The sequence below is a fragment of the Patagioenas fasciata genome, chromosome 14 (assembly GCF_037038585.1).
Source record: "Patagioenas fasciata isolate bPatFas1 chromosome 14, bPatFas1.hap1, whole genome shotgun sequence".
Lineage (NCBI taxonomy): Eukaryota > Metazoa > Chordata > Aves > Columbiformes > Columbidae > Patagioenas > Patagioenas fasciata.
Window position 1 is genome coordinate 7279642 of NC_092533.1, and position 26026 is coordinate 7305667.

General features: G+C 55.8%; 2 protein-coding genes across 5 annotated transcripts in view; both read left to right on the plus strand.

Moving 5' to 3' along the window:
- The first annotated feature begins 3911 nt into the window (after positions 1–3911).
- LOC136107981 (zinc-binding protein A33-like) lies at positions 3912–9854 on the plus strand. Of its 2 annotated transcripts, none has more exons than XM_065849423.2 (7): positions 3912–3984; positions 4568–4842; positions 5380–5475; positions 7150–7383; positions 7763–7782; positions 8521–8636; positions 8740–9854. In XM_065849423.2, the coding sequence occupies exons 2-7, from the start codon at positions 4570–4572 to the stop codon at positions 9282–9284; spliced, it is 1284 nt and encodes a 427-aa protein (XP_065705495.1). In that variant the 5' UTR covers positions 3912–3984; positions 4568–4569; the 3' UTR covers positions 9285–9854. The 2 variants fall into 2 exon arrangements, with proteins under 2 accessions (XP_065705495.1, XP_071670813.1); XM_071814712.1 differs by having other exon boundaries at positions 3977–3996.
- A 4292-nt stretch (positions 9855–14146) lies between these two features.
- The window catches only part of FLT4 (fms related receptor tyrosine kinase 4), a 58899-nt gene continuing 47019 nt past the window's right edge, over positions 14147–26026 (plus strand). For 2 of the 3 annotated variants that reach the window (XM_065848873.2, XM_065848872.2), the window contains exon 1: positions 14147–14356. In XM_065848873.2, coding sequence (XP_065704945.1) covers positions 14299–14356 — 58 coding nt within the window. In that variant the 5' untranslated portion in view covers positions 14147–14298. The remainder of the gene's footprint in view (positions 14357–26026) is intronic. The other variant, XM_065848870.2, reaches the window with a different exon arrangement.

A 26026-nucleotide genomic window follows, 5' to 3' on the forward strand; every position in this document is an offset into this window, starting at 1 on the left:
TCTAGCCTCAGCAGAACAGCACTGTCATTTGGGCCTGGGAAGAAAATATTGGCAAATAATGGCATACCCTTTGGTCACCCTCCTCCTCCAGTTATTTATGTGAAGATATCATATCTCAGAGCATTGCTTCATTTCCTGCTCACTTTTCTAACCGAGACTTTTAAATCATGTCCCTGCAGCTGAGGTCATGGAGGGATGCGTAATGTTCATTAACGGTGATCCAGCTGTTACCTTGATTCACCTCATCCCTTCTTCTTTCACTTTTTTCCTTTCTGTTTGCTATTTTCCCTTCCCATTTCTTCGTGCCTTCTGGTCTCAGTGCAGGAGAGGGCTGGCAGGAGCCCACCAAAGTGGAGTCTCCTGGGTTGCAAGATGCTTTTGGGGATGTCAGGAGATTTTCACCATGCTCCCACCCCATCAGGGATGCCATGGGCAGTGGGAAGGGCTGGCTCCAGCCTGCCCCATCCTCACCCACATGGAGCCCTCCCCCTGAGGCTTGTCTGGGGCAGCATGTGGAAAAGACCAGATTTACTTCAGCTCAGTGCCTGAAATGTGGAAATAAGGACTGCTGAAGCATCCCAGGGCAAGGACAGAGGATAGGACTGGTAAGTCTTTTGGCTGTGTTTAAAACAAACTCCCACACATGGGCTTTCAAACCCCAGAGGGCAGCTGAGCTGGGAACTGCCAAGTGCTGCTGCTCTTTGTTCCCTTACAGCCACACCAAAACCACCATCTCGGCCTGATGTCCATGTGTGGAGGACCCCCTGCCTCCAGGTTTCCAGTCTGCAGGGAAGGGGCCAGTGGGTACAGGAGGGCCCAAACCAGAGTCACACACAGAGGGGCTGCCCAGCACCTCCCTATTATGGGACCCCAGTGCTCCAGCCCCAATTTACCCCTCAGCCCCACGACCAGGCACCCCTCAGGCAGAGCCGTGGGGGACAGAGGGATTGAGAGGAATCAAGTCCTTGGAACAAAGGGGAAAACGGAAATCAAAATGCAAAGCTCCTCAAGCCCTGTTGAGCTTTTTTTTCTGTGTTTGGAGAGCCGACACAAGGGATTGATACTGTGGATCAGCAGTTTCTGCCCCTTCCTCTTGTGTATCACTGGGAGCCCAGTGAAACCCTCCGGACCACCACACTCCCCTCTTCATCCCTCTCTTTCTGTAAGGCCAAACCATGCCTCTGACACCCGTCTCCAAGAACATGTGATTACTGCAGGGGGTGGAGAACCATGAAGAGGTTTGGACCCAATCCATGAGCTTTCATCCAGACCCTTCCTGATCCATGTTATCCTTCATCTCCCCAGTGCATAATCAGGCTCTCCAAAACACGGCGTTCTCAGGTCCCAGCCCAGAGCTTGGAGCCTCCCAAGAGGAACATGCTAAAAAAAGAAAGAAAAACATTAGATTGCCAATTGAAGCGAGTGCTGAAAGGAGGGAGATGCCAGGAGCACTTAAACAAGAATTCGAGACCAGGAGACGCTCAGGCGTGTGTTTTCAATCCGCAGATGGGAGATGTGTTCATTGGGAAATGGCTGCCACTCGCTGTTAGCTTTAGACCTCGTAGCTGATGTCCCAGAAAGTTAAATGGCCATGACAAGGACATCCCTGCTTGTAGTAGAACTTTCTGCTGGGATTGATGGATTTGTGCAGTGCATGGTAAAATGGTGCCGCTCCTCCTTTGGCTCCCAAGCCTGTGTTTGCAGCTCAAACATGCAAAGATGGAGATAAGTAATTTTTCATGGTCCTGTTGGCAGCAAGGAGAGTTACTGGGGAGAGTATCATTTGCTGGAGAAAACTGAGTCAAGACACCAGTGTTCCTGGACTCCCTTGGGTGCCTGGACCCAGGCGGCAGTGCCGTGCCCTGGCACAGAGCATCACTCCTGCGAGAGCAGCGTCCCGCAGCCCCGTGCCAGCCTCAGAGGCAGCGTGTCCGCTGGTGCAGCCCCAGCCCAGCGCTGCAGCAGGGGATGCTCCTGCTGCTCACACTGCACGGAGCACCCAGCACCAGGGTCCCGCTGGGACTAAGGGGAGCTGACTGGGGAGCTCACTGTCAGCTGAACAATCCCAAATTCTGCTGTTTAAGGGTGAAGCTTCAGTTATCTGGCTACAGAGGGACTCACCTGCAAACAACAGGCCTGCAGCTGCCTCCACACGCATGGAGGCGCGGGCTGGGGGATGTCACCTCACTGGGCTCTGTCACCAGCCCTGCAGGGAGGGATGAGCTCTCCAAACACAGTACAGATGCTGATTCACAAGGACATCTCCCAGCACTGATAGCCTGAGCTGCTGGGGGAACATAACCTTCCACAGCACATTCCAGATCTCTACTGAAAAGCAATTATTGGTGCTTTTACTTCTGTGCAGGGCCACACCAATAATGGACCATGGCGCTACAAGCTGCAACAGGCCAGGGAGCGGCACCCTGGCTCACACTGCACTGCGCATCCTGGGCTTGGGCATCTTGTCTGCTGGTACGTGTGTGTATGCATAGTCTATAATTGCCTCCTGGAGAAACGGTGGCAAAGCCAGGAGATCAGAGGCTGGACATGGATGATGAAGCTATTTCCCTCTCGAAAGGATGCACCGAGGCAGATGATTCATCTCCCATCCAAAATCCGCCAGTTCAAAGGCAGCTATTTCTCGAGGATTGCTGGTGCGTGGCAGGATGACACGTAACAGCAGCCGCTGTCCCGCTGCGTGGGCGCTCCCCACTGCACAGCAGCTGCTGCGCGGGCTGGCACCCACCACTGCTCGCGGCAACCCCGGCCCATTCGCACAGGGAGATCCAGTTGACTGGGAGCACAAAACTCCGTAATTGTGGGGAATGAGGTTTTCCTGCATTGAGTCACAACTAAGTGGAGATTGTTCGGTTATCCCCGGATCCCTGTGTCATCCCTAGGTCCTGGTGCCACCGTCCTGGCGACATTCCCAAGAGTTCTGCACTGAGTTGTGCAGTGGAGAGGGGAAAAGGGCAGCAACAGGAGCAGGTTCAGCTTGTTGGAAACGCTTCCTGCCCAGCGAGTGCTTCTTGTCCCCAGTGCCTGGCGAGGGCGGGGGCTGAGCATCCCTGTCCCGCTGCCACCACGGGAGCTGGAGCAGGAGGGTTCAGAAAAGCAGAAGCAAGAGGAAGGCAGTAGATGGACAGTGCCTGGCACATTGCTCTTTTGCAGGGATGCTCTAGCAGTGGTTAGGAGGTAGATGGCCTATGCAACTCTTGCTTGTCCCTATGCCTCTCCTCCTGCCGGTTTTATTTGCTTTATCATCCAGCATTGAAAGCTCTTGCGATTTTTCCCACGTTCACAGGCGTTTGCCACTTCCCACAATGTCCCAGGGTCCATCAAGTGACCACATAAGGATAAAAATCCTTCTTTCTTCTGCTAGCAACGCTGCAGCCCTTGTGATGAACTGGACAAAACCTGAAACTCTGACCCCCTGAAGCATTGGTCTGATTCGCTCTCTGAAGGTGTGGTGACCTGGAGAGCTGGCTCAGTTCCTGCAAGCATCAGACCTCTGGTGCAGGAAAACGGGCGAAAAGCGAGGAACATATTTCACTGGGCACATTCTCTGGCTGCCGTTGCTGAATGCAGCAGTGGGCCAGTGCAGGAGCCGAGCAGTACGGGGACAGTGTCATACAATGCCGTGCAGTGCAAGGTAGTGCAACGTCGTGCAATGCTGCGCGGCGCGGTGCCGTGCAGTGCCATGCCATGCAATGCAGTGCAGAGCTGTGCAGAGCCATGCAACTCATTGCAACTCCACGCAGCTCCACGCACGCACGCGGCACCACACGCACGAAGCCCCGCCAAGCGCCTGCGCCCGCGCACACGTGACCCCATCACATGCCGGAGCCCCGCCCATCCCCCCGGCCGCAGCTTCCATCCAATGAGCGGACGGGTGGGCCGTGCATCCACACGGTGATTGGTCGAGGCGTGCGTCAGTCCGAGGGAGGGGCGGAGGCTCATAGCCGGGAGGCCCCGAGCGGCGCGGTGCGTTTGGTGGTGCGGAGACGGTAGTGGGGGGATCGAGGGGACCGGCGGGACCCCGGGGGTGGTCGGGGCTGTGCCCGGGGATGCGCAGTGCAGGTCTGGGTGCGCGGCTCAAGGCTCGGGCCCGGGGGGTGCAGCGGGCTCTCCCCAGCGCGGGGCTGGGCCCCCTTGCAGCCGAGGGGCTGCAGCACACGGTGCCGCCGGGCCCTGGGATTCAGCCCAAGGCTCCCCGGGCTGTTGGGGCGGCCGTTTTCTGCCCTGGGGCCCTGTCAGGGACACGCGGGCGGGCCCTGTTGAACACTGACTAGTTTTGCTGAAGCGATGTGAAACAGAAAGTTGTTGTTTGCAAAGGGAGTGACCCTTGACTGGAGCTTTACCGCGGTTCCCAGCGTTTGGGGTTTTCCAGGGCTGGCACCTGGGCAGGTCCTGTGCCTCCTGCCCGCGCTCTGGTAACCAGACCGTGCCCCGGTGCGCCCAGCAGTGCCCGGTGTGAGGAAGGGTAGAGGTCTGCCCCAGCCGGGAGGGGAAGGGGCTTGGGGATGGTGGTGGCAGGAAACTCAGTGTGGGACCCGTGTGCCAGCAGGGATGGCCGGCAGGAGCCAGGACCGGAGCCTGCGGGAGGAGCTGACATGTGCCATCTGCTGCGACCTCTTCAGGGAGCCCGTCATGCTGGACTGCATGCACCACTTCTGCAAGACCTGCATCCAGGGCTACTGGGACAGCTGCACCCGTGTCCCTTCCTGCCCCCAGTGCCGTCGTGAGTTCCCCGGCCGGTCGTTCCGCACCCACTACCTGCTGTCGGGGTTGGTGGAGAAGGTGCGGCGCTGCAGCTCTCCGGAGCACCGGCACAAGATGCAGGTGAGGGGCTTCTGGCTGGAGGAGAAGGGGCTAGTAGCTGCGTGAGCCCTGTGCAGCCAGCGCAAGCCCGGCACCTGCTCCTCCCGTAGCCCTGTGTGTGCTTCACCTGACCCCCCTGCAATGGCATCTGCGTCTCTTCCTGATTCATTCTCTCTCCCTGTTTACTTCCAGGTGTCTGTCTTTTGCACACTTTCTTTTCTGGCATTTGTTTCCCCGCGCAACCAGGAGTGAGGGCTGCTTGTGCTGGGTGCGCTGTGTGAGGCGCCAGGCCATGCACAAGGCAGTTAACAGCATGCAGGGGTTAAACCTTCTGCAAAGATACGCTGGGCTGGAGATCCCAGTCTTAAAAATAGATTTGTTTCATTTTGCGCACACAAATACAGTTCTCAAGCCTGTGCATCGGGTGCATTCTTCTTACTGCCTTTATAAGAAATCCTGTTGCAGCCACCCTCTACTGCTGGCCTCAGGAATTGGGGTTGCTCCTGCATCACAGCAGAGTAGTGCAATGGTTTCCTCACCTTTTCCTCATTCCTGCAGAAGCACCTGGAAGATGCTTTGCAAGCTCGTCAAAAGGAGATGGAGACCTTCTTACAGAGGAAGCATGCGGTGCAGGAAGATATCTGTGCCCTGACGGTAATGCCATGTGACAGCCGCTTTTTGTACGGCATCAGGGTTGATGTTCATAAGGGATCTGTGTATCACTTCAGCTGAGATTTAGCTCAGCTTCCTGTAAAAATCTAGACTAATGGCTGTATAGGGATCTGAACAAACTCTTCCACATGTGTGCCAAAGCCCATCACTACTGAATACTCAGTGGATGTTTTGAGAGGGGGCATAAAGCACTCCTTTATGCAGTGTTTACAAGGTGTGTTGGTGCAGCAGAGCTGGGACAGGGTGAGTGGTGAGAGCTGCCAACTGAGCAGCCTGTTCTGGCCCCACAGCACTGTCACTTTGGGAAAGGGTTAATTCTTGGAAGCTCCAGAATCCCCTTGTGTGTCTGGAGGGGTGGCAGCAAAGCTGCAGGAGCTGGGTGAGCAGCAGCGTTGGTGCTGCAGGGAGCAGTGGCTTTGTCACTAGGGCTGTGTTTGGACTCACTGCGAAGCTCTGGGATGATCTGAGGAGCCTGAGTGCTCTCGAGTGGCAGCACTGCCTGCTTGTCACTGAATGAAGCAAGAACAGCCACAGGCTGACTACGCTTCCTTCTTGAGTGACGTAGAAGTATTAAAAGCCAAGGAAGGCTTTAAGGAAAGCACAAGTAGTTCAGAGGCGAGACAAAACTGATGGGAGCCTGCCTTCTGACCGGCATGTCTGATCCCCCCTGCCTGTGCTGCCAGATTTGGAATAGAATTTTGAGGTTAATGAAGAGTTAGCAAATACGCCCATGCATCTGATGTCCCATTGCTGTGGAAGAACTGACTAAGAGGTGTTTCAGGAGCACAGGAGTAAACCGCTGGTCTGAAGGAGGAGGCCGTGCACATCCTCTGTGGTTGTGGTGTGTCAGCACCTGCTAGAGCTGAGGGGGCTGGGGTGACGTGCTGGCTGGTGAAGCTTCAGATGGACTCTGGGGGAGATGAGTTTCCTGCTGGTACAAAGGGATGTGCATTTCAGGAAGCGCTTCTCAAGAAAACAAGGAGGGCCAAGGTTGCACTTTGATATTAAAAGCTTAAAGACTGGGAAAATAAAACGTCATCGGCTGTCTCTTGTAAACAGGCAGGACAGCAGTGAGGGCACCACAAGGCTGGCTGGCCGACTAAACAACTGGAAAAAAGTGACCTCTGAAAAGAGCTGAATGGAATTTTATCAGCCTTAAGTAAAGAGATAAGTTTGTGCAGCTCCCCCATCTCTCCCATACAAACAGGAACCCTGAGAGACAAAGGCATCAAAGAAAAAGAGCAAGTTACCAGTGTCAGGCAGCTCTGACTGGGGTCTGCCACAATGTGAAATAAATCCAAACTAACCTGAACAGTTGAGTCTGCAGCTCCAGAAAAGTGCAAGAGCTCCAGTCATGCACACAGCAAATTCCTGGTGGTGTGGGAGAGGGCCATGGGCTCCCTCTGTGGCTGTGCAGGGATTTCTAGTTAAGGTGACCAAGCCATCAGTAGGGCTTCCCCCCTCTGCCCCCCGCTTTGGCTCTGCAGCCTTGAAAGTTGTCCTTGTGTCCTGTTCTCCATACAAAAATTTGTGAGTATGTCTGAGACTCTCCAGTTGCCAGAACTCTGTAAGCAGAGTAATGGGCCCAGCCATCCTGTGCACCTACTTGTGTGTTTTAACTGCTAGACTCATCTTCTGCCTTTTCCCTCTGCTCAGAAGGTGTCTGGGGAGCTGAACTTAAAGATCCAGGCGGAGTTTGCCCACCTTCATCAGATCCTGGAGGAGGAGGAGAGAGCTGTGCTGGCAGAGCTGGGTGAAAAGGAAGAGCAGTCGCTGGCACGGCTGCACGGGGACGTCTTCCGGCTGGAGGAGGGGATGTCGGTGCTGCAGAGGGACATAGAGCGCATAGAGCAGACCCTGAGCAAGATGGAAGAAGCGTCGTTGCTGGAGGTGAGCATCCTTGGCTGACCCTGGAAGGAGGCTGAGGGGTGTTTCAGGATGTGGGATGGGGAGGGTCCTAAATGACAGCACCAGACTATACCTGGAAGTCGCTCTTACTGCCAGCACTCTGGATTATCTACACTTGGAGTCTGGAGGCTTTAGCCACAAGGGTTGTGGTGGGTCTCAGAAGCCTTCCTCCTTCTCTGCAGCCTCTGTGAAATTGCCTTGGCCACAGTCCCCAGGCAGCTTCCCCCAGGATGGGGGTTCCTGGCAGGTTGGTTTCCTGTCTCAGTGCTTCGTGACAGCAGGAGGCAGGACAGGGAGCTTATTTGTGCAGCTGCATGAATTACAGATAGTGACTGCTAATTCTCTCTGCTCCTCACTGCAGGTGGAGAGCCTGGATATCAGGTACGTGTCTGGCATGAAAGAAGTTGATTCCCTTTTCAGGAGCTTATCTCTGGCCCTGGCTGGGACCACATGGGAGAGGGATCTTACCTCAAGTTTTAAAAGCATGACAAATGGCTCAGCGAGCTGCTGGTGCTGTGAGAGGTGTGGGCTGGTCCCCAGCACGTGTTGGATGCTGTCCCCAGGGAGCACGTGTGTCGAGATGGCTGGGCTGCAAGAGCAGGTGGAGGAGATGTGCTGGTTTGGGATGGGTGCAAGAGTCACGCGTACTGCAAGCAGGAGCAAGGCTTATGCCACAGACTTTGGGTGCTTGGTCTTCTCCCTGCCCTTTCTTGGCTTCTTGCAACTTATGGGCCAACAAAACTGACCCTGAGGTGCTGGTTTGTCTGAGGCTGCGAGTAGCTGAGGGCCAGAACTGCCACAGGGGAGCATGTCCCTGTCCCCTGCCTCCCTGGGGGCTGCAGTGGGGTGCAGGCCTGGCCTGTTCACCCATGGGGGGAGTCCTGTTGGGGTGTGCTGGGTGCTGCTCTGCCATGAGTCACTGCTCTATGAACAGTGCCACTGGATCTGTCTCATTCCGCAACACCTCTGCCCCGAGCTCCTTGTGCTGGGGGTAGCACCACATCAGTGGGAGCAAGCAGCCATTGGAGAGGTTTGTGTCCTATCTTTACCAAATCCATTGCATGCAGCAGTGTGCTGCAGTCCTGACCGTGCTCTTCCTGCGCTGCTCTCTCTGCCCAGGCCCTTGGTGCGTGTTGAGACCCAACCTGCCTTCAACCTGCAGCACTACAGGGACAGCCACAGCGGCCCCTTGCAGTACATCTTCTGGAGACGGATGCTGCGGTCCATCTGTCCCGGTGAGCAGATCTGTGTGAGGGATGGATGTGCTGGATGGTGGCCAGGGGTGCTCTGCAGAGGGAAGATACAACCAGTAAAATGCCATGCTCGGTATCTCCACAGCTCCTGCCCCACTCACCTTTGACCCTGAGTCAGCCCACCCCAACTTGGTCTTCTCCAGAGACCTGACGGCGGTGACAGAGAGGAATCGAGCCCAGCCTGTCCCCAGCAGCCCCCGGCGCTTCCTTCAGTGCGTCAACGTCCTGGGTGCGCAGACCTTCGACAGCGGCCGGCACTACTGGGAGGTCTGGGTGGGCAGGAAAACCAAGTGGGACCTGGGCGTGGCTGCTGAGTCTGTGGACCGGGCAGCGAAGGTCAAGCTGTGCCCAGAGAACGGCTACTGGACACTTCGCCTGCGGAACAGGACGGAGTACTGGGCCACTGCCACCCCATGGGTGCGCCTGACTCCCCGCCGCCCACCCTGGAAAATCGGGGTCTTGCTGGACTGCCAGGAGGGCACTGTCACCTTCTTTGACGCTGGGGACATGTCCCACCTCTTCACCTTCCACCAGGTCTCTGCGGAGAGATACTGCCCCTTCTTTAGCACCTGCTTCAGTGACGGGAGGGTTAACGTGGAGCCCATGCGCCTCTGCCACCTGGCCCTGTGAGGGATGGGGGAAGCGGGGTGCATTGGGATACCTGTCCCTCCCTCAGGGGGCTCCCTGGGTCTGTGCTGGAGGCCAGTTCTACTCATGTGGACATGGTGGGTGTTGGAGGGACTGTTCTGGTTTCAGTTTTGGGAGGAAGGAAGGGGATGAATCTCTTCCCAGCTCCCATCTGCCCTCTTTTCTCTGTCCCATGAGCTGTGGTCACTGCACTACATTGCCAGAGGTGCCTGGCACCCCTTGAAGAAGAGCCTTCCTCGGCTGAGTATTGCATGGTTCTGTGACCACAGTGGAGGTGGCTGTGGGCTCTTTGCACCTCCTGTTCCTCCTTGTTCCCACCCATACACCCTGTGGAGGACAGCTGACCCTGAGCACCATCAGGTGCTTCTTGACACTTGACTCTGTGTCCCCACAGTGGGCTTTCTCTGCTCAAATTGCTTCTTGGGCTCAGGCTCTGCGTCCAGACCAGCGGCAGAGGGAGCTCGGTGCACGGCGTGGGACCCACTGCAGCCCAGGGACTGCAGTGCTGCCTCCCTTATGCTTAATTCCCATTAAAGCTCATTAGAAAGACCACTGCCTGCTGGACCTGCTCATGGCTTGTGAGCTGGGTGGCATCTACTGTGCTGGGGTGTAGCACAGCCTGGGGACACAGAGCAGCCCTCCCAACCCCTGCTCCAGCCCTGGCTCCCTTCTCCCTGCACTTTCACTCAGCCCATCCCTTGGAGTGTTCCCTGCACATCTTGCTGTGGCTCTTGGGCTTTTGCAGTTTACCCCCGTGTCAGGCTGTTTGGCAACAAGGTGAGGCTGAGGGGGGGGTTGTCTTGAGCCCCCTCCTGGGTTTTAAGATTGTCTCCTCTGCCCTGCTTGGCTCTTAAGGATTTGTGTATGTGAAAAATGCCAACTCTTGTTTCTGGACAATTTCACGAAAGCTTTGGCAGCCTGTGCTGGCAGAAGCAGGCGGTGCCAGCACAGCTCTTTGTCCATCAGCCCCCCTGGCAGCACCCTCCCTGCAGGAGGGCAGCTTGGGGCTCCTGGGGGACTAAATGGAGTGGGTTAGGCTGCTGTGGGTCATGCTGGGGGTGCTGGCAACATTCCCCAGCTTGCTTGACCTCACTTTTGAGACTGGAGGTGCTGGGCTGGGTTGGGGCTGGGCTGGTGGGGGCCATGGGTGGGAGGGAGGATGGCAGTGCTGGTGTGGATGAGATAGTTGTGTTTATTCCACTCAAATCCACTCCATGGTCAAGGCAGAGGCTGGAGCTACCCTGATCTTGCGTAGCCCCCAGTGCTGGCTGGAACCTGTGTATTCCGTCTACAGAGGCTCAGCTTTCTGGGCCTTGGAAAGGGCCAGGCACAAGGGGTTTCCAGCTGCCACAGCTGGGCACAGGGACACTTTCCAAAGCAAGTCCTTTGCTGGTTGTAGCCCTGCACAGTGGGGACAGGACAGGGGACCTTGTCCTCCCACGGATCCATGAAGGACATTCCCCCTTAGGGTGCCAGCACCACTGCAGCATGCCAGAGCTGGGCTTTGCTTTAGCACCCAGTTTTGGGGTTGTGAAATGCCTGTGCCAGGGCAGGAGAGGACTTTGCAGTCAGCCGGCGGGGAGGATGGTCTCCAGTTGGGCTTTAGCTGGTGAGTTCTGCCCCCTCCCTGCTGAGCCCTGGGCCAGACTTGGCCTCCTCTGCCGGCTCCTGCCGCGTCCTCTCGCTGCACCCCAGCCTCCCTGAAATAAAGAGTGCAGAAAAAAGCACTGTTGGCTTGGAAATGCTGCTGTGAGCAGGGCTGTAACCCCCCTGCCAGGGCTGGCAGCCTCTGCAGGAAGGTCAGGCTGGTTTGATCACAGCAGGGGGGAATGAAACCCATTGACTCCCCGACCTGCCCTGAAACCACAGGCAAATAAGGCTGGGCAGCAGCAGGCAGCTGTCCCCGAGGTGTGATGGGGAGCGGATCTGCCAGGTGCTGGCAGGCAGCGAGCACAGCCGAGCTCCGGTGCTGCCAGCTCCCGCTGCCACCACTGCCGTGTGCTGCGGGGGCCGCTGCAGCGGCACGGGCTGCTGGCGTTTCGCTGCCACACGTGCCAGTGCCATTGCCGCCACCTCCTACACCTTCCCCTTGCCAAAGGCAGAGCTGGAGAGTGGTGAAATCTGCTTATCCCAAATCCCTGGGCTGAGCAAGCTTGCGAGGAAGCATGTCCTTCCTCCTCGTCACCAGGCTGTGTGGGGTGGCTGTGGCGTGCCGTTCCCAGGCAGAGCCACATTTTGGGGTATAGTGTCCTCACCTGGCCCTGTCTGCGGGGAAGGGCTGTAGCAGGAAGGCTGGGGCAGCAGAGCCCCTGCCCGCAGCATGTACGGCAGCTCCTGCGAGTGGGGAAAAAGTTGCTCTGAGCTGCTGTACATGCAGCATTAGGTGGGCAAGGAAATATCGCTGCTGTTAAATGCTGTCTGGAAAACACATTTCACTGATAAATGCAGACTAGAAGCCACAGGCATGGTGTGATTGCAGTGACCAACCGGGCCTGGCCCTGGGTTTGGGCCGGAGGAGACGGGGATGAGAGAGCTGGCACCATGGGCGCAAAGCACCCATCTCTGCTCCAGCACCCAGGCTCTACCATCACAGGGCTGCTCTCGCCACCTGCTCCCAGGCTGTATTTTCCCTGCAGGTTACCTTGTCATTTTATCCCTGGGTGTTCTCGGAGCCACCTCAGTGTGCTTTTCCCATAGTGTGCCTGGGGCTGTGCAGTGTCCAGCAGCTCCTGCCCTGCGCCCCCGCTGCAACGTGTCTCTGTCTTTTTTCTGTGCTTTGGGGAAGCCTTTGCTTCCTCAGGTCCCCCCACGTGCTGGAAGAGGGACAAGATTTTAAAATAAGATCCTTTTGTTTCCCGGGGCGGAAACAATGGAAAGGTCCCATCAGTCCCACAGTCACCCTGTGTTTGTGATGGAAAATTCCCCGTCGTCGTGGGGCGAGTCCTCCCCAGTGTCCTGCCGTTAGATGGCAGCATGGACGGGCTGGTCCCGGCCACCACCGCCTGCACGCTGCCACATCTGGACTGCAATGGATGGATGATGCGAAGTTCCCTTGATTTTTGGGGTGCCAGGGGATCCCATTCCCCACAACCCCAGGGCAGACCCTCTGCTCTTCTCGCACTCAGCCTCTCCAGGCAGCCCTCGGGCTGTGCGTTTTGTCCAGCATCTCAGCAGTGTGGTGTGATTCATCCCTCCATCACTGTTGGCATCTCACCACCTTGCCACTCCTCTCAGGTGCATGATGACCCTGGATGCTCACAGTGGTCCTCAGCATGGGTACACTGCCATGGCGGGGAGCCCCACAGCTGCCCCATCTCTGCTCGTGGCCCCGGCACAATCTCAGCTCCCTGTGGCACTATGCCGTTCTGCCCCTCGGTGCGGTCCCCAGCTCTGCCTCATCACCCTATCAATCATCACGGCAAGTTTTAAAAATTTCCCTCCAGAAAGTTGCAGGGGTTTGAGCACCCGCCTGGGGTGGAAGGACACCATCGCCTTCTGTTCCTTCTGCACCGAGGAGGGAGGTGGTCCAAGATGAGTGTGCTGAAGAGCGATGCATCTGGCACTCCCATGGTTAAAAAACTCACTAATTGGGCCCAAGGGAGTTGAGTAAAATAACTTACATGGCTTTGAGCCCCTCTGCCGGCTCTGAGAGGGGCAGGGTGATTTCTTCCACGGGTTTGGCAATGAGACCACTTGAGCTCACAAGAAGTTTTCATGTCTTTGCGAAGCCGTGAGCACATGGTTCTCATTCAAGCTTGCTCTTCACTGTCTGCCAGCATGCATAATTAATAAACCCCCTGGGTGCAGCGTGGGGCTGTGATAATTTATCTGTTCAGCGCCCCTCGGGTGTGCAGGCAGCCGGCTGGGGCTGTGCCCACCAAGTCACCGCTCTCCCCAAGCTCTGCCACCACCTCCGTCTGCAGCGTCTTCACTGTCATTTGGCACCGAGCAGGAGCTGCTGTTGCTGGCAGTGGCAGCGGTGTGGGGGCAGCACCACTGGCACACATGGAGCAGCACTGGCACTGGCACCGTCCTGCTGCCAGCGTCGCGGTCGTGTGTGTCAGTTTTGGTGTACACCTGCCGGAGTGGGGGGTGTGCCACATGTAACGATACTCGGGAGTAATGTGGCTGCTTCATGCTGCTGGCAGTGTGCATGGGTGGAAGGCATGAGTGGGGGCCCCAGGTGCTCCCCTAAATGAGTAGGGGTGCAAGCGTGTGCACACAGGAGTGAGGAAGTGCATGTGCTTTTTGCGTGCCTGGGACGTGCAGGAGGAGCGGGGCTGCAGGGAGTGCATGCAGGACTGTGTGCCTGAGTGTGTGCATACAGGTGTGAGGTATGGGCTTGGGAGGGCATGCAGGCATGAAGGTGCATGTGCAGGCAGATGTGAGATGTGCACGTACAAATGAGGTGTGTGCACACCGGTGTGAGAGGGTATTTGTCTGCATTCCCTATGATCCTAGAGGTCAGGGTGTGCACCCAGGGCATTTGCACACAGGGGTGATGTGCATGCACACAGATGTGAGTGGGAGGTACAGAACTGCACACAAGCATGCAGAGTGTGTGCTCACATGAGTGTGCACACAGGTGTGGGGGTGCTCGTGTGTGCGTGGGGCAGGGATGATGCACACCCACGCACACAGGTGGAGGACACCCTTGCACCCAGCTGCAGGGACGATGCACACCATGCACGCAGGTGCGGGACACCCGCGTAGGTGCGGGGGTGCAGACAGACACCCCACCGGTGCCCCGACCCGCAGGTGCGCCCCCCGCCCCGCCCGCCGCCCCGCCCCGCCCCGGCCCGCCCCGCCCCGCCGCCCGCCCGGCGCCCCGCGGGTTCGGCGAAGGGCGGCGGGCGGCCCGAGGAAAAGGAAGCGGCCCCGGTGCTCCCCGCCCGCCGCCGCAGCTGGGGCGCGGCGGGAGCAGAGCTCGGGAGCGGGGCGTTCCGCTCCGCATCGCTCCGCGCCGCCCCGCACGGACCTGCCCGCAGCCCCGGAGATGAAGAGAGTTTGCACCCTGTCCCTCTGGCTCTGGCTCGGCTTTGTCTCGGAGGCAGGTGAGCGCTGCGGGCTGCCCGCTCTGCCGCCCGCCCCGCACCTGCGGGCGCGCTGGGGATGGGGTTGCTCCGGCGGGACGAACCGGGCGCTGTCGCCCGCATCTCCCCGCGACCCCGCACTGGCCGCCGCGTTGTCCCTCATCCCGGACAGGGACGTGCCTTGTCCCGGCGCTCCACGCTTCGGGGTCCCCCATCCCCGACGGGGACCGGCGCTCCGCGGCCCGAGGTCCCCTATCCCCGACGGGGACCGACACAGCCCGTCGCGGCATCCGCCAAGACCGGCACAGTCCGCCCTGGGCTCCTCTATCCCCGACGGGGACACGCCGTGGTGTCCGCCCGGGTGTCCCCGACGGCTGTGACAGTGTCCGTGCAACAAGAGGACAGGACGGGAGGACCCTGCTGCCGTCCCTGCGGGGTCCGGAGCCGCGGGGGTAAGGCCGTGGGGAGCCCACAGCGTGCCCATGTCATGAGTGTGCTCACTGCAAGCCAGGAGAAACAGCACTGGGCTCTTGCAGGAGGAATTTCTCTGGGCAGGGAAGTGCCTGCCTGGGAGGGACAGATTGAAGGCCGGCTCGCTGCTCTGTTTATTTATTTTTTCATGCAGACAGTCATTAATTTGTGAGTGCCGGGCAGTGCGCTGGCGAGGAAGGCGTGAGGAGGCGGTGGTCCCTGCGATGCTGTCTAGCCTGCCTCTCCCAGCCAGTCGCTGGTAGCTCTGGTCTGCCTGGGAAGTCACCCAAGGCAGGTCCTGGTGAAATGGCTTTTCCTCTCCATGGTGTTTCTGGGGCAAAAGGGTGTTGGGCAGTGAGTTGAACCGCTTGGCCATGTCTCGTGTCAGGTGGATGAGGGGCCATGGCAGAGATGGGACTGCAATGCACTTCCAGAGAGCAGAGATGCGGGGCAGAGCAGAGCTGGGTGGGTGCTGCTAGGGTGGTGGGGATGGGGCACCAGCCCCACCAACTTCCTCCAGGGAAGCTCCTGCTTGCACGAGTAAAGCGTTTACAGCCCAGATCAGAGTGAGACCAACAGAAAGTTAGTAACGCTGGAAGCTTGCAACGTGGGGAGATGAATTTTGGGAGCATAAATAGAATTTTCTGTAGCCTCGGCTCAGTGACTCACTGTCATCGGCAGCATTTGCTGCCATCGTTGAAGTGAGCTCACAGGAGGGCTGCAGGTCTGTCCACTGAGGTGCAGTATGGACAGCATCACCGGCAGCAGCACTGTCAATCTGCTCTGCCCAGAATGCTGCTGATGGGGCTCTAGTGCTGTGGGGCTGAAGGACCCACCGTGCTGTCAGACCTCAGGGGGAGCTCCAGGAGGCAGGGCAGACAGTGACCTGCTGCCGGTGGCATTGCAGCGGGAGCTACAGCTGTTCAAAGCTCTCTTGTTAGCAATTTGCAAAGCATCATGTAGCTGTTCTCGGGTTCTTTCATCTCCTGGAGGTGCAGGGAGCTGTGCCTGGGAGGCTGTGGCCAGCGCGGCTGCGTGATGTGTGGGTCTCGTCAGCGCGGGGCTGTGCTGAGCTTTGAAGCTCTCCAGCACCGCCTGATTAGCGCAGCGATGAAGGGCAATGTGGAGCTCATCTGGGGATCGTACCCTGGTGATTTGCTTCCTCTTCTTCCATTCTACCTGAGACCAATTTATCCAGGCATAAAGAACCCGCAAATTCCTCATTAACTATAATACCAACTGTGTGTAAATGTTTGCTTCGCTTGGAAGCAGAAAGGGGAGTGTGAGGCTGTTCTACCTGGGAAGGGTGAAATACTCATCTCAGGATCATGGAAGGTCTGTTCTGGCTCTGTATCCTGCTTGTTCTGCACCTGGTTCAATGTGTCAGCACTAAGAGGGAATGTCATGTGTAAAAGCACACAGGCTCTCCCTACATCCCAGCTCCACAGTGCTCCCAGGATGGAGTTGGGGAGCTGCCCTTTGCAGGCTGTGAGATGAGGGGAGAAGGGGGAGATTCATCCCCAGCATCCCAGGCCATCTCGATTTAACCCTTTTTGGGTGGTGATGAGAGCACGGGCTCCCTGAGCCACCACGCTCTGGGTGCAGAGCAGCACTGACTGCCCCACAGCCAAATAATCCCCTTGGGGACTCCGGCTTGCTGCTTTCAAGACCACATGCACTTTGTGTGAGGGAAGGGTCTGTGCTTGTGTAGGACCTGAGCCGATTACGTTGGCTGCCGCTGCCTGCCCTCCTCTAAGATCAGACAGACCTCCCCGGCCGGGCGCTTGAACAGCCCCGTGCTGACCATGCCAGCAGCAACATTCGCCTCTGCAGCTGGGGAACTGAAGCAGTTGCTTTATTGCAAGTAATAAATGTGGCCCAATTCACCAACACCCTTTTCATGCAAAAGCCTGCGAGTGCACAACAAACCCCATTCTGGTTTAACCCAGTCACTTGTTAGTGATGAGGTAGAGCCAGGGCCTCTGAGGAGGAGGCGGGCGATGGGAGGGATGCAGCCCATGGTCCCTGGGGGCTGCCAGGGAGCAGGCAGCCATGGCCCTTGTGCCCCACCGTCTGCCTGGGGACAATTTCACATCAATGGGCTGCAACTGCCACCCTGGGATTCGGCTTGGGCACGCAAGCCCGTGGCTTACTACCTGCACAAACAGTTTGTTGCTAAGCTCAATTTGACATGTCGTTCGGGGGGACGCTCCCCCAGCAGCACAATGTCCCCAGCCAGCACGGGCCGGGCGGGAGGGGGTTTCCTCCGGCATGTCCCCCCCCACTCCACTGCCTTTTTCCTGCGGGCTTGCTCCGTGTGGGATCGCTGTCCCCAGGGCGTCCCTTGGCCCTGTGTTGGTGCGGTGTTTTCCAGGGCAGGCGTGGGAAGGGCAGGTGCTCCCAATCGGGAACCGGCTGTTCCCAGCGTCCCAGGGCAGTTCCTGGGGAGCGAAAGGGAGAGCGGGATCCCACGGGAACAGCAGCAGGAGGGGACTGTGGCCAGGCAGTGGTTTCTCTGATGCTGTACAGGGCATCTGTGGAGCGGAGGAGATTGCTTTGCAGAGTGGCTGCTGAGATGAAGTTGGGTCTTGATGGGCCTCCGGGTCTGCCCAGCTCTCAGCAGCTCTGGGGAGCACTATGGGCCTTGGAGACAGCGCCCATTTCACCCACCTTCTCCCCAATCACTTAAGCAGGTGCAGCAGAAGCATTTCCAAATGATCGTGGCATCTTTGCATTCAGCCTGCTGGACTACAACAGCCCCAAGCAATGCGGGCAGGGTAAGGGGCTCACTCACCCCCGTTTTGGGTATAGTCTGTGTTTTTAAATCCAGTGATGGGGGAAAGCTGTAGTAAGCCCAAGGCGGTGGGAATCCCGAGGGGTCCCACATGTGTCAGGGGAAGCAGAAAGCCCTGCGATGGCCGGACGCCGCAGGCTGCGCTGGGACGGGGAGCTGCAGCGGAGGAGCAGCGGTTGTGGTGGTTTCCGTGTGAGGAATGACTAAACGTCGCAGGGCTCTTCCGCTGGGGAAGACGGACTGGGGCATTGTGACCGAGGGCTGCAAAATCACAGCTCGCCTGGAGAAGGCAGTTCCTGGCGGGTTCCCGTGCTGGGAGGATGCGGAGCGTGGCAGGGGGCTGTGGGTTGTTGCACGCCACTGTGCAGTGGTGGAGCTCATTGTCACAGGGCCTTGTAGGTGTCAGACCTTTGCCTGGGTCCAAAGGCAGTTGTGCACAGAAAAATATGTGGGTTTGCAAGGAAAAAATCCACAGGTGGTTAGTGAAAGCTGAAGGTCCCCTTTCCCACCGTGGATTGCGAGACAGAGGTGCTCAGCACCATGTTTCACCTTGACCTGCTCCAGGCAGCTCCTGCCAATCTCCACCCAGGCAAGGGGCAGCAGGGAGCCGGGCACGTGGCCCTGAGAGGGTCCCATGCCAGCTGGGTGCCATGGTGGGGGACAGCAACCTGTCTGGTGTGTGCCAATGTCTGCCGGGGAGGCCAGAGGTGAGCCTTGCCCTGGGCCAGAGCTGGAATTATCTTTCGTCCTTCATTAGGAAAAGAAATACTACTGCAGCTGCACTGGCATCTAGTGACTAGTTAAATTAATTCCAGGGTTTTTATTGCCGCTGGCTATCCCAGACCTTTGTTTCTTGTTTCATGTTGTTAAAAGAGAGGGTTAGCCCAGTCCCAGGGGGGCTTTTTCTCTCTGGTCAAAATAGTTGTGATGTTTTCAGCACACAGTATTATTGCCCATCTGTGGTGCCTCATTATTAACGTAAAATAGTGGCAGTGGAGGTGGCTTGTGGTCAACTTGGCAAGGAGGTGTGAGGCCTTGAGCCCAGCGTGACCGCTTGTTTTGTTGAGTGGCCACAGGCAAATCGCTCCATCTCTAGGTGCAAGTTCAGCAAAAGGAGGGTGAAAACCTGGCCCCACGGCAGCCGGTGGCAACACTCCCACTAAGTTTTATACGCTGAGGATATTAAGCTGGGAGTCTCTCCTGGAGTGATTTCACTGCTGAGGTAGCAGAAACAGGTTTCAGCCAGTGACTTATATTTCACCTTACAACTTCTCCCACGTGTGAACTGTTTTTCTTGCTGCTTTTCTGCCCCTTTCTTCCAGGGTGAGGATCTCCAGTGCAGGCTTTGCAGGCCAAACCTGGAGGTGCCGTGGGACAGATGTCATGTGCTAATGAGGGAGGATTGGTTTCGGAGGTCAAGCAAACACTGCAAACTGGGGAAGCAGAGAACAGGGTGATGGGGAAAAGCAGGAGCTGTGGTCTCCTCTTCTCTGAGCATGTAAGAACCTGGCAGCTGCTGTTCCCCTGCTCTGCTTCTGTGCAGTGAAAGGCAGCAAGGACCCTGGGGCTGTTCCCAGGAAGGACCAAGAGCAAGGGCTGAGTAGGTTGCTGACGCTCTTGGTCTTTATCCCCCATTACTGATGGGCAGAGCTCTGGAGTAAGCAGAGAGAAAGAGGAGGTAAGATTTTACCCGCCTGCAGCAGCCAGTCCGCTGTTGGTTACAACTCCCAGCAGAGGCTGGAAAAGCCCAGATCCAGTTGCAGAGGGCTTAGTGAGAGGATAAGCTCAACCCTGCTCCCCGGTCTCAGTGCATGCAGAGTGGGAAGCGCTCAGAGTAGCTCAGTGATGCTTTTGGGACCCATTGCTGCCCTGTGAGGTGCAGCCACTCACCGGCGTGCGGGCACAGAGGGGTTAAGCCTTCTCCTGGCTGCAGCTCCACTCATCTGGGTGGACGCCAGCTGGTGCACTGAGTCCTCCAACCTCGCTCTGCGGTGCTGGTGCCAGTGGCACAGCACCCATGTGCCACCCCACCACAGTGTCACTGCACAGCATGGCAAAGCCACCCACCTGGGCAGGCTCTGGGGGCCGGGACAGCCCCCTGGGGAAGGGTTAAGCGAAGACAAGCGGTGCCAATGCCAGGCTGGGTGTCCAGGTTCTCCCTTGGCGAAGGTCAGCGGTGGTTCATGGGAAAGGAAAAATTGGCAGCTGGGCCGGATGTCCCTGCATTTCCCCTCTTCCTGCAGCCGCCTGAACGACGTTCCTTATTTAGCTTTCCTGACGGACAGGAGGAATCTGATGGCGGAAACTGTCACTGCCTGATAACAGCTCAGGGACCCCTTTATGATGGGCGGCATGGCAGGGAATGGAGCAGCGCTCCTCTTTGCCGGGAGGGGATTGCCAGGCAGCTGGGGCTGCCCTTTGCACCGGGTTTTCAGGGGCGACCGCGGGTAGGGCAGGAATGGCACTGGCAGCCTTTCCCTTTGTGCTGGTTTGTGTACAAATGCCCTCGGTACTATTTAAAAGACTCCTAAGGCCAAGAAACTATGGCAGATATATATATATATTACACTAGCATTTTTTTCTTACTTCTGGTGAGGCACGTGAGCTGCCCTGCCGAGGTTTGAGACCAGGCGAGGTTTCCACTCGCGGGCAGTGAGGACGCAAAGGGCAGCCGGGCCTGGGATACATCAGCAGGAGCTGGGAGTGATGACCAGTGCACACATCAGTACTGGCACCGACTCCCATACCAGGATGCTCTGACGAAGCAGATAAACACTGCAAAAGGGATGTTATTTCATGGTTTATTGTCCCCAGTTTTCTCTCTATAGTAGATGGCATCTTGCTAGTGTCTTAGCCATTCTCATATATGTGCCTATGGTGACCAGCCCCAAAACCACAAAAGGTCCTGAAATACAGCTTATATTTCAATATATCCATTGATTTTTATCTTGCATCTGTGGAGGCCACCAGGCTGCTCCCATACCAATAAGAGCATTGTTTCCATGGCAATTAATGTACTTAAAAAGGGCAGAATGTACGGCGAGACTGTATTTTTTAAAGAGCAAGCCCTAAGCAAGGCAGCCCTTACCGCTGGACACTCAGTTTTACTCTGTGCAATGCACCATGCTTTACGTTGGGATGCAAAGGCTGTGCTACAGCCTCACATCCCTGAGATCACTGGTCCTCTGCTGCTCAGAGAATCTTGTGTTCTCTGGGCTGGTTAGGGCTGTGTGCTCCAAGGTGTGTGTCCGACCGTGTCAGTTTTGTCTGAGCAATATTAATACTCTCCCTGCAAGACTGAAGACCTCAGCAGGAACTCTCATGGGTTGTTTCTATGCTCTCTGACCAATCTGCTGTACAGCCAGGTCACCTACTTCAGTATCCGTGAGATGCAGGATTGGGGTTTATGTCATCAAGCTATGCTGGTAGCTTAGGACCAAAAGCTTCTCATTTCAGCTAAGTTCAAACTCCTTCGTGTTTGCTTTCTGTCATAAAGCAGCAGAGTCAGGGAGACTGGTGCGGAGGGAATTGCTGTATTTGTGTTTATTTACTGCTCTGTCAGTGCCATAGGTGTGTGCTGAACCAGTGGACGTGGCAAGGAAGCGGGAGTTCCTGCCCCAAACCTCAGCGCACATTTCAAATGACCATGCTGGGGTTTGGGTACCCATGGGGGATAACAGGGTTTGGTGTCCTCCTGGCTATTCGGAGACAGGAAAAACAGGAAAACTCATATTGCAAGTTATTTGTTTAAAATTATGTGTGTTTCTTATGGTGTCACTTCCTAGTGTGACACACGGTCACCATTGCAGCGAGGTGAATTAACTTCCTGCTGTACCTTCCTGGGCAGGAGTCATCTCGCCCAGTCCCCATCACACAGAACTTTAGTGTATAGCATAAGGCACTTGCTCTATTGTCAGCAGGGGCAGAAAGGCTTTTTTGGAGACACTCCATCCCACACTCAAAGAGATGCTGAAGGAATTGCCTTTGGGGAGGTCCCCAGGTAATGGCAGAGACAGCTCCCAACCCACACAGTGTCTGCACCTGTACATGTCCCCAGGGCTGGCAATGCCCCCCTGGCAGGTTGCATTTCACCCCCCAATCCATCCTCTTCCTCACTGGCCACCCTGGCTCCCTCCGTCGTGGCAGCTGTGCCAGGGGACAGGCACAGACCGGCAGAGGGTAAAATGAAAGAACAGCATCAACCAAAACAACTGATGGCCCTAGTCTCGGGAGACGTGGCCAGGAGGAGGCCAGGAGGTAGTGGGATCATGTGGAATGAGCAGCAGACAAAGGAAGGAAGTTTTTATTACTGGGCCAAATCCTGAAGTCCTTCAGTTGTATTTAGGCAAATGTCTCAATGACTTCAGTGGAGACTGGTCTGAGGAGAGAAAAAAGGGCTTCAGCATCTGGCCCCTGAGTAATTGTGTCATGTGAGCAGCTTATAAAGAATTTCCAGGCTCATGATGGCTTTCCTGAGCAGTCAGCATTGGCCAGCGAGCAGCACACATGGCAGCCAGGCCTCCTGCCTGGGTCACCGTCCCCTTCCTTCCAGGTGATGCAAACCCATCAGTGTTTTCACCATTTTGGCTGCTGGCAGAGCTGCATGGAGCTTGGCAGACCCCATAGTGCCTGCCAGGTGTATCAGGTTGGGTAGTGGTTCCACAAGTTTGTGAAGGTCTGTCTGTGTGTTCATGAGACCCAGGAGACCCACAGAGGGTTTTGGGGTCCTCTGTCAGCAGTTTGAGTTACAGAGGCACATGGACCCTTCATGCAGCAAAAAAGTCTATAAAATATTTGCTGGTTTCATGTATTCCTCCCAAAAAGCTACAAAAAGCACAAGGCTGCATTGGAGAGCCTGGAAAACACTCCATCATTTTCCTTGTGTGTGAAAGGTCCTCTGTTGGCTGGGGGATGTGTGTACATGTCTGCACAAACGCACACGTGTGTGCTGACAGTCAGGCTCAGCTCTGGGCTTGGCTCTCTATCAGTGACTGTTGTTCTCCCACTTCTGAATTACTGGTGTCTGCTGAGATTAATGTTAGATATAGTGACCTAAAAAAATAAATACTGACAAAAGTAAGGGTCAAGTCAATATTTTCCATGGACAACAGTAAATCTTGATTTTTACTAAGGCAAGAAGGTTGGACACGAATTGTGGTTTATACTCAGATTTGGAAACTGCCAGCTCAGAATGGTGGCAGAAACAAAATTGCATCCAGCAGAGGTGACAGCATCCAGCGCTCACAGAAATCCATCACTTGTGTGTTGGGTTGTCCTAGCCTGAGCAGAGTCCCCAGTGAGGTGTAATCTGGTCTAAGTGGCCATCATCCCTTCATCACACTGCAGTGCTTGGCTCTTGGGAAGCAAAGGGCAGAAGTTTAACAGCGTGTCCCAAAAGCATGGTGGCCAGTTGCGGTGCAGGATGCTCCCGTGGGACGCATGTGATTCACAACAAGCCGCTGGATGGGCAGTGTGTGGTCCTCGTGCTGGAATGAGACATGGGAGAAGCAACCACCTTGCCTGCAAACAGAGTTACTCAGTGATGCCTTTGTAAAGCAATTTAGCTAATGTAGCTTGCATCTGGGCCTGATGACTCCTCATTTGGTTTCTTGGTTGTTGCCAAACTATCAGGCTCAGCAGGTCCTGGGCTGCTCTGAGTGCTGGCTCTGATGGTACTGCTGGTGCTGGGTTGGGGTCAGGACATACCCTGGCCTTCATCTCCTCTCTGTGCCATGACGCCCCAGTGCACAAGTGAACGGGAGCCACAGCGTACCCCATACTGCCCTGTTCTGGGCAAACAGGCTCAGACCCCAGTATGCGTCCGCTTGGGTGACAGTATTGTGGTGGTATTTTGCTATTTGGTTCAGTAGATCTACCACATTTTCTTGCTCCTGTGCTATAAGGACTAAAGGAGGCAACCAGAAGGCATGGGTTTGAACACGTGAGCATGGGTTTTGATGTCCCCAAACCTCCTGTGTTGTAGAGCCAGGAAACTTTCCAATGACACTGGTCACACCAGAATTGTGCTCGTCCCAAGACACGATGCCCACCACTGTGATGCCTACATTGCATAATTTCACCGCTCCAAAACAGTCAGCACTTCACCAGGTGTTTCAAAAAGACGGGCATCATTTCAAAGCAAAATGATTTCAAATTGGGTCCATCTTTTTGAAACACCCTGTATTTATGGCTTCCCCTTACCCTTGGCTGCTTAGACAAACAAAGTTTAATGCAGCCTGAGGCAGTTAATCCCTGGCTCTCCAGCCTCCCAGCAATAACAAGGCCTGGGTGGCATTTCAAAGAATGCACTGGGGGAGAGGGGGAGCGCTGGGGTCTCTCTTTTATATGGTGGTGGAAATACAAGCCTGCCCTCACCAAAGATAAGTGGTGTTGGCCCCGCTAAGCTCCTGCTCAGATGTTGTAGCAGTGATGGAAGGCAAGAGATTCTGAACAGCGTTGGCCCTGCAGTAACCTTTGCCAAAAGAAAAACACTTCTTAACACAATAGTAGATTTAAAAATAAAAAAAAATAAACAGGGCCCCATGTGAACTTAGGAAACCTGTGCTGGCACGAAGAGAGATGCATACAGTGAAATGGCCTGAAAAGCACCTAGGAGGGTTCTGGCCCCAGACCCGCATTACTGGGAATGGCCCAGTGTCTGCATTTGGCCCAGCGTAGTGCTGAAACAGCCCCATTGCCAGGAGGCTTTTCCTGCCTTTGCGGTCCAAGCCAACACATCTTCCCTTGGTTCATGCCTTGGCTTTCCCATGGGGCTGGGAAGGGTGTCCCCAGCCTCACCCACAGCTCTGAGTACCGAGTACCTTGCAGTGACCGAACAGGGACAGCCAAGGAAGTGGTGTGTTGTCTCTTTAGCACTATTTCCCTTTTAGTACCTGTGCTCCTTGAGTGGAAGTCATTAGCAAGTGTAAACGCTTCCTTCCCATTGCGTCTGCTTGCGTGCTCTCCCCGCTGAGCTGCATGGCAAGGGAAGCACCTATGAACAGGAAAACAACAGTCACCCTCTGAGTGTTAACAGGAGAGTATCTGGGTGTTTGTGAAACTTGGTAACCCTCTTGTAAGCTATTTTTAAAAAGCAGCATAAGGTGTTTTAACTTACTGACCTTCAAATAGCACCAGAGTCCAATACTGCCATTTGGGCTTGGTGTTGCATTGTAGGAATTGTGCTATAATATACAAAGTGTGACATTTCCAACTCAGACTTTCTTGGAAGGGAATTAAATGAGTTTCATAGCTGTGTGAGGGGTGTTATGTGGAGGTGGAGAGAGAAATCAGTGCAGATGTTAAACAGCCAGCTAATCTCATGTGACGTGAATGCCCTGATACACTCTGGCTCTCACAGATGATGATTATCATCTCCTGCTACAGCGGGTGCTGGCTTGCGGTCACAGCTCTGTGCCAAGAGAAACTGAGAGTGTGTGCGTTTGCAATTTGCCATCGATGCCCTGGGCAGCCCCATGGGGCCAACTTTCCTCCCAGTGCCACGAGTCTCTCCATCTTCAAGTCTCTTTGCCCAGTCAGGAGCGGATGGGATCACTGACCCAGGGTCGAGAAGCAACCCAGCAAAGCCCTATGTGGGGGAGAGCTTAGCTGTGTTCTCTAGAGCCTGTCCCTCTTGGGGATCCTGCAGAGAGCAGAGTAAGATTTTTTATTAACCACATCAGGGAAGAGTCTGGGTTTGGCCAGCTCTGGCTGCTTTCAAGGATGGCAGAAAGCCGAGCTATGCAGTGTTTTCCAGGAGGGCTGAAATTTCTTATCTCCTACATTGCTGTAAATGTGTTTACCTCAGGGAACTGCACCTCCTCTCCTGCTCGTGTGGATGCCAGGAGGGCTCTTAGATCTGTGGCGAGCGCTCAGAGCTCTTCCAGCAGCCCGCTCTGCTTGCGCACGTCTGACCTCGTACCTGAGGTTTCCTTCCTCTGCCGCTACCTCTGATGACTAATTCTTCTTTGAAGAGCGTGTGCCTGTGATCTTCCTGCCTCCCCTTGTGCCCACCCCGTCGGAGGCAGCAGAAGGGGTTGTGCAGATGCGTGTGTGCACGTGCGGGTGTGCATGCGAGACGCTGCGCCGTGGAGGAGCGTCCGTGCTCTCCCGCTCCCCAGGCAGCAGCTCGGTCTCATGCCCATGATCACTCTTCCCTTTGCTTTTTTTTGTTGTTATTATTATTAGGTTATACTTGATGCTTGAAAACCCTGCTGTGACGATCATGAAGTTTAAATTCCTTCTGCACTGTGCTTGTGCTTTCTGCTTTCTGGACCCATCCTCATTTAATGTAGCTTTTCCAGGTCACCTTGGTTCTGAGACAAATCCATTTTCTTTGTTCCTTGTTATCTTTCATTAGAAGGAATAGAGATTCCTCCTTTCTTGCTGGAGTATTATTTTTCCAAGCTAAAGCAGCCCCGTTCCTG